Here is a 14,867-nt window from a genome sequence, read left to right as displayed (position 1 = left end):
ATATTTAACTCACTTTTATGAAAGGCGTTCGCTGTCATTCTAGAGCAGTAGTTCAATAAAGCCACATGTGCGTCCCACACGGGCGGCACAGATTTAAAACCAGGCCGCTTTGCTGCAGCCCTCATTCCGCTGTCTTGGGAACTGTTTTCGCGTGACACTTGCCATATTTAATTCTGACGTAAAGAGGATCAAGCGCTTGAAGCGCGCCATCCTTGCTATATGGATAAAGAGGGGCATCTACTGCAATCAAAACCTGTCACCGGTTATAGGCATCACTTCAAATGGTTTTTAACCACAAATATTTTCGAGCTTGGGGCTAAAAGTACAGGGTGTCACAAAAAACATCACACGATTTTTTTTTCCGCAAAAATAAACTAGGCATCGCCGAACGCTCATTCTCCGCCCAAAGGTTGCGCTAGAGGTCACAACCAGATGCCAAAGTTTCAGCCCGATAAGATACCTTATTCAAAAGTTATGTGATTTTCTGAAAATTTCAATGGGAAAATGGCGGCCGAAGGAGTTTTCGAATACATGGGGCCCTATGGCACCAGAAACCGAAAACGAGCAAAATGGGCTCCATTTTCACATTAAACTTTTCAGAAAATCACATAACTTTTGAATAAAGTATCGGATCGGGCTGAAACTTTGGCATCTGGTTGTGACTTCTAGCGCTACCTTTGGACGGAGAATGAGCGTTCGGCGAGGCCTAGTTTACTTTTGCGGAAAAAAAAACGTGTAAATTTTTTTGACACCCAGTAGAGTGTGTTTTCACGTAAGATTAAATTTAAACACAAGGGTGAAAACTGGATTAAGTAAGCGTTAACTTACCTGGAGCAGCGAGGGAGAGATTGTGATATACTGGTTATACCTCGTCCTAGCACTCCGATGATGTGTGCACATCAATGATCTTTTTCCACAGATTATGAAGGAGAGGGACTGTCCATTCTACCAAATCGTCGACGGCCACCGCCTGCCTGGTATCTTCCGGGAAGACGTTTACCGTAGCGGCCTGCTCTACAAGCCAGTAGAAGGCGACGTCGTTTTGGACACCTTTCCCAAGTCCGGAAGTCACTGGGTGTTAAAAATTTTGAAGGAATCTTACCGGCTCTGCAAGGGCATTACCCCAGGATCGACTTTTCTGGAGATGTTTGGTTTGGAAGGTGTTCTGAGAGCAGATCGTCCAAGGATTGTTTGCACACATTTGCCTCTGACTCTTTTGCCGTTCGTACCGTCTGTTAAATATATCTACTTAGCAAGAAATCCGAAGGACTGTTGCGTGTCTTTCTACAACCACACAAAGATCATACCAGAGCACGGTTTCCAGGATGGCACATTCGACGAGTATTTTGAAATCTTCCTGGATGGCCTTACGGATTTTGGAAACTATTACGATAGCATTCGATCGTGGTATGCTAAAAGAGACGAGCCGAATGTGCTATTCTTGACATATGAGTCACTACACGCTGACATCCGGGGATCGGTGATTAAGATAGCCGGCTTTGTGGACCAAGCCTTGGCTGATGAGCTTTCACAAGATGACAACAAGATGCAAACTGTGCTGGAAGAAATTAACATAAACAACATGAAAAAGAATTTGCCGCTCCAGTTCGTTAGGAAAGGCGTCGTGGGAGAGTGGAAGCACTACTTCTCAGAAGAACAGTCCCGGAAGTTGGAGTCCAGGTTTTTTCTTGAAATGGAGGAGACGACAGTCCCTGAGATATGGGAGAGTGTCGACTGGCTGCTTGATTCAGCTAAGCAAAATTATACTTGCTGAATTTTTATTGAACAAGCTGTCCTAATGTCCTGATCAACAAATAGCAGACTAAATGTGGTACATGCGAAGTTTTTTATTTTGTTCTTTTTTCCTATATGTCTAACAAGAAAAATGCGATTTTACCTGTTTTGTTGCCTGCGAAAAGTAACCATCTTTTAGCAAACATTTAGAAGATACGTTATTGGGACACTCGGCATTTAACCTGCATTGTCTACTTACTGTACGTACTTTTTTCTGGTTTGTATTTGTTTCTAAAATACTGGTTATCATGTGAATAACTTACTGACTATGAAATATACATTTTCAACACATTTGCTTATAAGCCAAGGTATAAGTTTTATCACTAAAACTGAATTCTTTTGCGCGTGTATGCATTTTTACAAATGTTAAATAAATTTGAATGTATTTGTTTCTACTGACACTTTGAATCATTATTCTATACAAAGTTGATGCTGCCAAGGGTGGACACGGCTGCTCGGTAGTGCAACCCAGGGGTTTAAATATGAATCTCATTCTTGGAGAGTCTTCAATTTTTGTGTGTGGGTTCTCCGGCGAAGGGGAGTCATGTATCATAAAGTTGTGTATTTTGACTAGAGAATTCTGGAGGAGTGTTGGACTGAGATTAAGGGGGTTTTGGGGGGATTCTGTGAACATTACTAGTCCCACCTGCTTTTTACACTTACACGAACTGGAAAGTACTTTACCTTTCGAAGTTCGCATTATTTTTTTATTTTTTTTTTACGAATAAGGTATTAACAATTTTATCACTTTAATTGCATGGTAGTTTGAGACTGAAGGGCGTTTTCAGATAAGATCGAACAACCATGTCCGGTGACCATTTTTAATTTTGATGGAAAAAATCTATTTTGCTGGCTTCATGCCGAGAAGAATAAAACCAATCCTTGTTTTAAAAAAAAAAATTGTCTTTGAGAAAAGAACTTTTTAAGCATCCTCTCAGTTATGTGTGCGTTTTGCGTATCGCGCAATATTGACATTTCGGGCGGCTTCTCCAAAAAAACTATTCTTGCTACGGGTCTAGAAATAGAAAATTTTTATGGAAAAATTGGGCACAAGAAAAACTGACGAAAAGTATTAATCGCAGAGTATTATGGTTGTTATTTTGAGAGAACAAATCGCAAAACACGGCACATTGCGCAATAACGCTCTGGATTAAAGATTTCGTTATCCGTATCTATAAAAGCTCAGGTATTCAAACTTTGCCAGTGTGTTTCCCTCTATATATTGCATCTTTATATGAAATATTGTTGTCCTGGTTAGCGGGTGAAATTTACAAGAATAGCTCACACTGGGGCATATAACTAAATATGCATTATTTTGAAAATCATTTAAAAAAATGCCATCTTTAATATTCTTTAAACTCTCTGAAATTAACGTTTATAATATGTACAGAGAGTCTGCAAAAACATAAGGCAACATTTGTGTGGCTTTTAAGTTATTAAGCGTGAAATATTGCCAAATCGACTCTAACGCGCTTACCATAAATGGGGCGTGCACATACCCATTCTTCAATATTTCATTAGTATTAAAAAGCGTAAAAATGCTACGGGGTTATCAGGAAAAGACAAATTGACAGTCAGAGGTGGACGGTAGTTTTGAAGTTAAAATGTCTCACACATTTTTGTACAATCGGCACAAAAATGCCCATAGGAAAGAGTGATCGATGTGCGCCACCCTGTAACTTGCTTCGCGGAGCCTGTTACGGCAGCCGGCGTATAGCGTCTCCGTCTACGCGACGTGAGGGAAACAACCGGTGCGACTTTGCAAACTGATCACCCTACAACCTTGGCGGTAACGTGATATATGAGGTAGGGCGCGGCAGAACCTGAACCTGCGCCGCCTTCGAGCGCCAATATATCCGCCGCCGTGGAGGGCCGCACAATGCGTAGAAAATAAAGATATTAAAAAAATGCAATTGAATAAGCTTGTCTGTAACTTAATTTATATGGCAAAGGTTTGGAGAATCGTGAAATCCAATATGTGTATGCTCATGTGACCTACGTCAGTGATGGTGCAGCAAGCCACTTTAATAAAAAGTACCAACTACACCAGCTGCAAGCAACAAGTACACGTCAGCGAAGTGTATTTTTGCGCAACTGGTCATGGCAAGAATGCCTGTGATAGAATCGGGGTCGTGTCAAGCACCAGGCAACGTTGTACAACCTCTGACGGCTCACCACGTCGGTGATCAAGTCGGCGTCAGAGATGGTAGCACCTATGAACACTAAACTGCCGAACGTGAAACAAATCCACCTCCCGAAAGCTGACGTACAAGCGTTCAGGGACGTGAAAGTGAAGAAATGGGAATCTGTTTCAGCTGTGCGTGGAAATCAGTCCTGTCACTTGTGGCAGTGTACGCGGTCCAACACTTCACAACCACAGCTGTTTTAGCAGGAAAGTAGACGCAGAAAATATATATATTTGAAAGTAAAGTCTCCTATGGCTGCGAAAAGCAGACCGAGGTCGTGAGCTTGTGGTGCCAATGAGAAGGAACGAACAGTGATCGCTACAGGCAAAACGTGAAAACAATGCTCCTCCTCGGAGTGCCAGGAGAGAGCAGTGACCGACTTAGGTCAGAGTCCGGCAGAAAGAATGCACGCGACAAGCGCCGAATGCGCGCACAGGATCTTGATTCATTAAACTCGTTTTAATTGAACCATTTAAACATGTATTCATTCTTAACACTATTTAAACCTGGTCGTCAGCAGCCCAGCCTCCCTACGAAGGGTATGATCCGAGAAATCTGTACTTAAAATGTTGACTTGTGCTTCTAACTCGCCTGTAATTTTTTGTTTAATTCTTATTTTTCACAAACTCCTGTCACAGTGCTTTCGTTTCACAGACTTCCTACATTTTCGACCCCTTCCTTGCCCTTGTTTAAAGTGGGCAACGTCCTATTTTTCTCTACTCACATTACGGCAAATCTGTATATTCAGCGCTCTGTAAAATAAAAATAAATAAAAAAATGTTGCAAAGCATTTTTGAAGGGCCTCATGGAACAGATTATGAGCCTGGATCTGTAAAATGTAGAAGAAAAATTAAGATGGCCTTAATATTAAACTGATTTTTTAATTATTGCAAAATCGGTAGCCTGTCTACATTTCAGTGTTTGTTTTTAGGAAGGTTACTGTTTTCAGTTTTAAGAACAATTGAGGCGGATATAGAGCAAACGCGTCCAAATCTTGTCTGAAAATTTGAATTTCCTGTCTTTTAATATCCGGAATCATAAAGTTCTGAATTGCTTCGTAATCGAAAATGCATGTTTACCTCCTATTATTTCATTTCCAGCCTCTGCAGAAAAAATATTAAACCAAAGGCGTCAACAGTTTTTTTTTTTTATAAATATCCAGAAGGACGGTTTCACGCAAGTCGGAAAAACGTGCGCGTATACAGTCAGTGGCTTTGTTATTCTTGTTTCTCCAGAGAAATTTTCTTATCCACAAAAATGTTTCAAATTGTTTTTGCGCTTGCACAACAAATAACATATAAATTTTGGTAAAAAAAAATTTCGACTGGACATGCTGGTTTGATTCACCGGCGTCCGAGTGCAAATAAACATTATCGTTATTATAATTACTCGATTTTACGGCGCTGTTGTGGCTTATGCAAGCCGAGTCATGACGGCAACATACATCTTTAATGGAGACAGGCGTTCTTCAGTGACCATGGCTGGTTGCCGATGATCGAACCATACGAGCGCGGGGGCAGCTCGCGCACCTCAGAGTTCACGCGCCGGTCACGCCTGCCGGTCATGCAACCGCGGCATTGTTGCACTATATTACATTCCTTCCCCCTTAGGTAGGAACAGTTCCGTAGCGGATGACTGGACGTCGCTCTCGTGCTGATTTTCTGAGCGGCTGCTCCGGCTGAGCCGCTGGCGATGGCACAACCTGAGGAACAGGTCTTTCTGGGTTTCGCCTGGCAGGAGATGCTTGTGGCGTTCCATGTCCAGGCGCAGCCGTTAGTGGCAGCTTGACGTCGTAGTCAATGTCAGCTTCAAAGTTCTCATCCCAGTCAAGCCAAGCCTTCCTGAGGTGATCACGATGACGGCGATGAACTTCTCGATTGGCCAGCTGTACCTTGTAGGAGACTGGTCCTGTGACTGCAACAACCTTTGATGCTTTCCATCGTGGTCCCGTCACAAAATTTCGGGCGTAGACGGTGTCGCCTACGTAGAACCGCTTGACCTTTGGTTGATCCGCTCCTGGATCTCTCTGGAGGTCAGGATGCAGTCTGTCCAACGGCGACCGCAGCCTCCGGCCCATCATGACCTCTCCCGGAGTCTTCCCGGTGTCCGAGTGTGGTGTCGTGTGCTGCTTAAACAAAAAACGTGAAATCTTGCCCTGTGTGTCGCCTTGAGTTAGCTTCTTTAAGGCAGACTTGACTTCCCTCACCATTCTTTCTGCCCTGCCATTGCTCGCAGGATGGTACGGGGCTGTGTAGATGAAGCGAACAGCATTAAGTTTCAGGAACTCTTTCATTTCTGCACTTTTGAACGCCGTTCCGTTGTCCGACACAATTACGTCGGGCAACCCATGTGTCGTGAATAGCTTCCTTAGCGCCGTAATCACTGCAGCTGATTTCGTGGACGGCATAATCTCGACTTCGGCCCAGTTAGAAAAGGCGTCCACCACAACGAGAAAACTTTCACCTTGGACGGGTCCAGCGAAATCTACGTGCAGGCGGCTCCAGGGCTGTTCTGGCTTTATCCAAAAGTGAACAGGTGCTTTTGCATCGCTCTGCCTGTTTTCCTGGCACTGTTGGCAATGGCGCACAAAGTCTTCGATCGCTTGATCGATTTTAGGGCACCAAATGTACGCCCTGGCCGACGATTTCATTGCTGTCATTCCTGGGTGGTTGGCATGAAGCAATTGTAGGACCTTCCTTATGGCTTGCTCGGGAATGACCACTCTATTTCTCCACAGAATACAATCTCGATGCAAGGAAAGTTCTGTGCGTCTCACCTCAAAAGGTGCAAAAGATCCTCCCAGGGTTTCTTGTGGCCAACCCGAGAGTATCCATTGCTTGACTCTTGCCAGCGTAGGGTCTTGCTTTGTCAGCTTTCCGATGTCTGCTGCCTGCAGTAGAGGGTACTGGACGGCCTCGAGGAGGAGGACGTCACCTGGTGGCACTGGCTCGTCGACATCGCTTGGTGCTGGAAGGCGGCTTAACCCGTCTGCTTTGGTGTTGTCGATTCCTGATCGAAACACAAGCTTGTAGTCGTACGCTCCCAGCAGCAAGCTCCACCGCAGCATCCTCGGTGACAGGATTTGTGGCATTGGCTTCTCTGTGTCAAAAATCCCAAGAAGCGGTTGATGATCGGTCACGATCGTGAATTCTCTTCCCGCGAGATACTGGTGAAAGTGCTTAACACCATAAACTACTGCAAGCCCTTCTTTGTCGATTCGAGCGTAATTACGCTCACTTCGCCCCAATGTTCGTGACGCATATGCTATCGGCACTTCTGCACCATCATCATCCTTGTGAGAAAGAACTGCACCAACACCAACCGGTGAAGCGTCACACGACAAGACCAGTGGACGGGCTGGGTCGTAGCGTACTAACACTGCGTCGGAGCTGAGAAGCCCTTTTAGGTTCCGGTACGCTTTCTCATGCTCCCGCGTCCACGCCCATTTTCTTCCTTGGTCTAGAAGGCGGTGCAATGGCTCAGCAACTTTAGCTTTCCCTTCAAGAAATCTGCTGTAAAAGTTGACAAGTCCCAAAAAAGCTTGTAGTTCTTTTTTGTTCTTTGGGCTCGGCGCACTCTTGATTGCAGTCACTTTTTCTTCACTTGGGTGAATGCCAGTAGAATCAACTCTGTGACCCAAATACTCTATACTTGTTTTACCGAACTCGCATTTGTCTTTGTTTACCCGCAAACGCGAGTCTTGCAACCGCTGCATGACTGCTCTTAGTCTTTCATCATGCTCTGCCACGGTCGAGCCCGAGACAACGATATCGTCAAGATATACGACGACTCCAGGTATACCTGACAGTAAGCTGTCTACTACACGCTGGTACAATCCTGGTGCGACTGATATACCGAAAGGAAGTCGGCGAACTTTGTACAGCCCTTTCAACGTATTCACGGTGAGGACTTCTGATGACTCGTCGTCAAGTACGAGCTGCTGATAGGCCTGGGTTAGGTCTAGTTTCGTAAATATCTTACTGGACCCTAGAGAGGAAAACAACTCGGTGACAGTCGGTAGTGGATAGACGTTGCTCTTAACCGCCTTGTTGATTGTGCTACGATAATCTCCGCACAGGCGTGAAGTTCCGTTTTTCTTTCTCACCACGACGAGCGGTGTGGCCCAGTCGGAGTACTGGGTCGGCTCCAGGATGCCTTGCTTCTCCAGGCGATCTAACTCCTTGCTCACATCCTCTCGAAGGGCGAACGGCACTGGCCGACTCTTTAAAAACTAGGGTTGCACGTCGTTGAGCTCGATGTGGATCGGAGCTCCCTTGAATCCGGGCAAATCGGTGCGAAAAACCTCGGAAAACCGCGCTGTTAGCGCTTCGTCGGACGTGCTGAGGTGTCGGATGCCGTGTAACTCGATACCTAGTGGTCGAAACCAATTTCGTCCCATCAAGCTTCTTCCGTGCTGTGCCACAACCATGATTGGCAAAACAGCCTTGCGTCCTTTAAACATGACGCACACCATTGCTTTGCCAAGTGTAGGCAATGTCTGCTTTGACCAGGTTAACAACTTGGTGGGTGTGCTCTCGATGGGAATCAGTCTCTGGTCTATCTGGCGAAACGTTTCTTCGCTCATGATAGAGCAAGACGCTCCAGAGTCAACTTCCATGATTATTTCTTGTGACTCTATCTTTACTGGCACTAGAAACTTTTCTTCGGTTTCGTGCACCTCGCAGATCGAACAGAGTTCGTCTACTTCGTAAACGCTGTCTGCCTTTTTTGTGTCTTTTCCTTTCTTTGATGTGGCTGCCTTACTGTGGCATGCCTTTGCTATATGCCCCTTCTTCTGGCATTTGTAGCAGACGGAGTCTTTAAATTTGCACATGAAAGGTTTGTGCTTACCGGTGCAACGGTGGCAGTTTTCGCTGTCTGGTTGCTTCTGAGGTTTCATAGTTGTCGCTTGAATTTCACCATCAGAGTCAACTTTGCCGCTGTGTTGCCGTTGCTTCCTGATGTCTCGCTGTTGCTGTGACGTTGCCTCTGCAGTGACGGCCAAGTCGTAGGCTACGTCGAACGTCAAGTTCCGTTCAGCCGAAAGCCGTTGCTGCACTCTCTCGGGCGCGATGCCGCAGACGAACCTGTCTCGCATCATGATTTCAAGTGGCAGTTGTCTATCTCCGAAACCGCAGTCTTCTGCCAGCTTTGGGAGCGCTGTCACGTAGTCTGCAACTGTCTCGCCGGCGTGCTGGTCGCGCTTGTAGAACCGGAACCTTGCGTAGAGTTCCGACGGCCTTGGGTGCAGATGAGCCTTGACTGCTGTCACTATCGTGGTATAGTCTGCTGCTGTCGGTCTCGTCGGCTTCACCAAGGTTACGATTAAGGAGTACGTTTCTTCTCCGCAGCAACTCAGCAGGACGGCACGCTTCTGCTCAGGCGTTGTCAGACTGTTGGCTACGCAGTACATTTCGAGTCGTTCTACGTACTCGTCCCAGGAAGCGTTGGTGCTGAGGCGATACTCGCTGATACCGCCCACAGCCATCCTTGAGGTCCGGACAACGGACGCTTGCCCGTTGTCTTCGTCCGCTTCGTCGCCAATTGTTGTGGCTTATGCAAGCCGAGTCATGACGGCAACATACATCTTTAATGGAGACAGGCGTTCTTCAGTGACCATGGCTGGTTGCCGATGATCGAACCACACGAGCGCGGGGGCAGCTCGCGCACCTCAGAGTTCACGCGCCGGTCACGCCTGCCGGTCATGCAACCGCGGCATTGTTGCACTATATTACATTCGCTTTTAGTGACGTTCTGATACACTAAGCTCTGAGTAGATTTGGAGCTGCGTAGTAGTTGTGCCGATCGAACATTTCGGCAAGCATAAGCTTCCTGCACAATGTGAACTTTCTACTCGTTAATACTCAGTGTGATGAGAAGTACAGAAAGAACGAAATAGAATTTGACTATTTTTAGAGGTTCACAAAAATGGAAATGATACTGCACCTTTTTTAGCAGTGTGCAGTGACCTATGACCATTTTTCATGCTCACTCAGCGAAATCTGCCGAAGCGCTTCACACAATCGTTCACTGCACTAGTGGATCACTACTTGGGGTATTTCAGGCGCTTCTTCAGGGTGACTCCGATTTACGCTCAAAAGCTATGTAACCATAAATTGGGTTGAAATTACCGATCACTAAGGAGCTAAAGGGACACCGTTCCCATGATTCCTCTAGCACGGGCCAGGGCGCTTGGGGGATATTGCGGATGGTCTTTAATGGATCCATTACTAGCCATGTAGGCTATGGATCCAGATGACTAATCAGACATTTCTTTGTACATCTTTACGTGAATAAACATTGATGATTGTGTTTATTAAAGTTCAGAATCTGGTTAATATTTTGTTTCGTGTCTTCCGAGGTTTGCCAAATAAGTGTCAACTTGTCTCTAAATTTTACATGAGGTTGACATGGACTCCGAGCTTTCGCAGGTTGCTTCGTGCAACCTGTTTGTTCACGCCAGTCTGGTCCCACTGCCAGGAAACTTCTCCAGCAGGACTACAGAAATAATACATCTACATCTTCCTGGCGAAGTCTGCATCATCACCAAAGTTCCGTGCACGTGTGGCCTCCAGCGGAAACAGCAATTCCCTCGCTGAGTCTGAGATCTCGCGGCGCCACCCTCCTGCCGTGGGGTTTCCCATGTTGTCGTCCTGATCAGCATAGGCTGATCAGGACGACATAGGTAGGAGGTTCATTGTCCGGAGGAGAATTCTCCACCGGGCGGACATGATCCCAAAGGCATTCTCAGCACATCTCCTGTTTGGCAGAAGTTATTAAAGTGATTAGTGCACACAGTAGCACTGGAATAAAAGCAATAGTGAAACACTGACAGATGTTCTAGACATGGAAACTGCGTGCACTTCTAAGCAATTTATGAAACAGCCTTGGGACTAAAAAATACGTATGATGAAACCTGAGTGTAAATCGATTCACAAAATTATTGCAAGGTTTATGTTTCTTAAATGTGTTGAGCACTTCACAAGAGGCAGTTATGAAAGTAATACTATTGGGGACAAAAAGAAAAAAAAAAGATGGCAAAATTTCTGTTGCAAGGCAGGTGCACCTTTTCTGTAGTCGCGAGGTTAAGAAAGTTCCTCCTCGTAGTAGAGTACAATGCTCTTAGAGCGCTAAACTCAAGATAGTGAAATTAGTGGAGGAGGTGGAAGTTTGCACAGTGATGAGCTCCCGAGTTGAGCACATCCGTTGTATGCCGAGGTTGAGGTCATCTGCGGCATCCTGCTCAGTGTGACCAAATTGAAAATTCAAGAGAGTTTGCCCTGTTGGCACTGTCTGCAGTGCTTCGGCACAATCGACAAACGAGTGTTGTCGATTGGAAGATTAGAATAGAAGGGTAGGAGGGGGCATGACGTCAGCCGTGTAGCCTCCACAAGCCCAGCTCCCTTGACGCCTCGCCTCTTTCTCATTTTCCTCCTTACCCTCCTCACTTATCGGCCCAAGACGCACTCTACCGGACGGAGCTGCTTTCTTCACATCTAGCCTTCAATCTGATAAAACCTACCGGACGGAGCGCGCGCAAGCCTGCAAGCAATCCTGCTACAATCAACCATCCATCTCGCACGTGACATGTCACGTGCACCAATTGCCAGAGAGATCTTGGGTCAAGTTTGGCACAACATTGTTTAAACTTTTTTTATGACTGGGCTTCACACATATTGCAATGTGCCCCCTCTTAGTACTTATAACCTCCTTGGATAGCCCACTCTCAAGATGTTCAGGACTTGCAGCACGCCGAAACATGTCACTATCCTTTTTGTTAACTCCTGTGCCTGCATCTGCAAATAAACTGGCAAAATCAAAACTAACTAGATTTTCGTCCCCCAATATCGAAGCAGGGTGTCTAGCAAATTATTATTTTGAAATTCCCTGACAATTTCAGGCGAAATTCCCTGACCACTTAAATATATAAAACAATTTGGTTAAATATACAAGACAATTACAACACAAGGAATTGAGCACTGTGAGGATAATTTTCCACAGGCTTGATGCAACTTGCATATTCCGAAATATTCGGGTTTGTCCAGTCCGGATTGAACAAGCATCTTCTTGCCGCAGACATTGCAGTGAAAAGGCTGCTTCCGGAAACACGAAGCTCAACTATGAACGTGAATAACCGAATGGCGGCAAAGCCACCAGATGCACTTTCGGATACTTTTGGCTTGGATTGGGGTTTGCGGCTTTTTCATTTGTTACTATGGCTGTGTTCCAAATCTTACCCAAATGGATCCGAGTTACTCCCGAGGGTCGTGTCACGTGATAACGCCGATTGAAAAGCGCTGGACGCGGGTAGGTTATAGAACGCTAAGGTACAAAACCCTTACCCTGGAGCAAGATTGAGTAAATTTTTGAACACGGCCTGAATCTAGTAGCTCTAACTGGATAAAGCCTAGTGTTGCTCCATCAATCCAATTCAATCCCAAGCTCGGACTGGATTTGTAGGTCGTTCCATTTGCATCGGGTAGTGCACTCTACACCGGTTGAGCAGAGCCCGCGCTCTGCTCTAAGCAGAGCTTATTGCCTATTTTTTTGCCCCCCAGTCCTCAAGTCTTTGCTCAGGGAACTCGATGGCATTGCCGTCTCATTTTCCTTGACTGGGCTCGCTTTTTTACAATACCCCTGACAATTCCCTGATTTTTCCCGGTAGTTAAAATCTCCCTGAACATTCCCGGTTTTCCCGGTCACTAGATACCCCAAGTAGTGTTGCTCACAGTATGATTATTAAGAGGACTGCTTTCATGATTTGTGCCAGACGGAAGTTCAGTTTCGGTTAGAACATGCTCAACATAGCCGGGGAAACTCCTGACATATACTTCAATTTTAAATAGAACATGCAAATTGTTTTCAGTGTCCTTTTAAGACTGTGTTCGTGTGCTCAGATTTCACTAATTTAGCAAGCTTGTCTTAGTGCAAAGATTTTCATTAATCTTGACTCCAACTTCTTATGTATAGCAGTTATCAAAACATGCATTGCACCACAATTTTCTGTCTGGTGGTTTGATTGTGCAACACGAACCAGACCCGTATATGGGGAGAATCTGGCCAGTGGCTGTGGCGACGAAGGTGCTGGAGAGGAGAAAAGTGAAAGAAGGGGAGGAGAGTGCCGAAGGAGCGAGAGAGAAAGAAGGGAGCAAAGAAAAGAGTACCACCGTTTTGATGCGACGCTGTCGGCGCGGCAAGCACTGTTGAGGCTACAAGTTGTCTACTACGGGCTTATTTCTTTTTCGCCTGAATCAAAGTTTGCGTCTAAACATGGAGAAACTTTATTCGTTAGCTCTTTAAGCCACCGAGGAATAACACTATGTCATTTTCTTGCCAGAGCCTGCCAAATCAAAAGAGAAAACCGAAATTTTGACGTCAATCCCATGCATTCCGCCGGACGAATGAATGAAAATGGTGGCCCTCCCTGCGCAGCTGGGAGGAGCCGGGAGTTCATGCGCATGCGCTCATTCCTCTCGCTCTGCGCCGCAGGCTGACTGGCTCACTTGGGAGGGGGGCGTTAGGGCGGTGAGATCATAAACTCGCCAAATTCTCCCCATATACGGCTCTCGCATGAACCTACCAAGCTCGACTGAGTCTGTAGTTGTAGGCCTTCCTCTCATCAGCAAGACCTTTCGCCGGATATGGGCGGAGAAAGTCGGTGCGAAGCTGAAACGCCTTGTCGCCCACAAATGCGTAGGGTGCCAGGCGTGGCTTTTGACACCCTGGGAGCACTCCCAGCTTCGGCAGGTTGAGTATGCCTTGATCTAGGCCCTGACCAATCTCGGAGGCCTTGAAAATGCTGCCATCACTTTGTCGTCCCTCCGCACCGACGTCAATAAGCACAAACTTCTACTTGCTGTCTACCACAGCCATCAGGACTATAGAGTAGGTGCCCTGAAACAAAAGTAGGGCAACTTAGTTCATCAAAGCATTCACTGTAAAAACAACATCACCGAGTTCCATGTTCTTAGTTTGCAACACCTTCAGGCTAGACAAGCCTTTACACTGCCCCCTCTTAAATTAAACGTAATGTGATACTTTACCAGCTACGAGCTTCCCATAAAATATTTCGACGACTCGATTTGAGGTGAATTTCTACTGTGCAGAAAACTATGCTAAATACCATGCGTTTCGAAGAGTACTTGAAATAACAGACTTAAATTGCCGGCCACAGTACTCAGCAAATGTCACTGTGTAAATTAGTAGCCTCCTGATGGTAAAAGGAGACTCACGAGATTATTGTGCAGATCAAAGAAGTGTGCATCAGACAGAGTGGAGATTGATGTTGGAACCAGGCACATATTTAGGGGCAAGGCCCAGGGTTCTCGGGACACCTACAAAATTTGATGGCACGCCCTCTCCCTCACCAAGGCCAAACTGACAACGATGGGCCTCCCCCCTCCCCCAAAAAAAGAACTCCTGGCTATGTGCTTGGCTGGAGCAGTGATATACCGATAGATCTTAGGTCTGCATTTGTTAAAGACGCACATAATTTGTCGCTATTGGACGTTGAGTTTAAGCAACACGACACAGTGGTAAATTCTAAAAACTTTTCTACAAATGTCGGGTGGGGGATATGGTCGTGGAATGCCGGTACACGTGTAAGACCTTACTGTCTCAGGCAAACTGCCCAGGGATAAGTCGCACAATGAGTGCAATCAATGTGATCTGAACCCGAGACTGCGGTAAGGAAAAGAGAAACTTGGAAGCAGAAGAATACGACACAAGCAAGAGGGTGACATCCTAACATCAATTAGTTCTCAATTTGTTAGCACAAGACTTTTTTCAAGACTCACTACATTGTGCCCTCAGAAAAATTTAGAGGCAATATACTGCAAATCTTATTTTGGTTGATTACGTGCGCGTAAAGACATTTCTGGGTAGCTA

General features: G+C 45.8%; 1 protein-coding gene and 1 pseudogene across 1 annotated transcript; one reads left to right on the top strand and one right to left on the bottom strand.

Annotated features, from left to right (window-relative positions):
- Positions 1 to 919: 919 nt before the first annotated feature.
- Positions 920 to 1,774, top strand: LOC115323561 (sulfotransferase ssu-1-like). The gene has a single exon (XM_029983947.2). It carries the CDS (start codon positions 923 to 925, stop codon positions 1,772 to 1,774), a length of 852 nt encoding a protein of 283 aa, XP_029839807.2. The 5' UTR covers positions 920 to 922.
- An 8,601-nt stretch (positions 1,775 to 10,375) lies between these two features.
- LOC121046530 lies at positions 10,376 to 13,853 on the bottom strand (annotated as a pseudogene).
- Between the last annotated feature and the right edge of the window lie 1,014 nt (positions 13,854 to 14,867).

The sequence above is a fragment of the Ixodes scapularis genome, unplaced genomic scaffold, assembly GCF_016920785.2.
Source record: "Ixodes scapularis isolate PalLabHiFi unplaced genomic scaffold, ASM1692078v2 PGA_scaffold2__306_contigs__length_199485367, whole genome shotgun sequence".
Taxonomy (NCBI): Eukaryota; Metazoa; Arthropoda; class Arachnida; order Ixodida; family Ixodidae; genus Ixodes; species Ixodes scapularis.
The sequence above is the reverse complement of the archived record's forward strand: the minus strand, read 5'-3'. Positions and strand labels throughout refer to the sequence as shown.

Bases quoted from the DNA above. Each gene is read 5' to 3' on its own strand.
- LOC115323561 (XM_029983947.2), top strand. From the start codon at position 923: ATGAAGGAGAGGGACTGTCCATTCTACCAAATCGTCGACGGCCACCGC.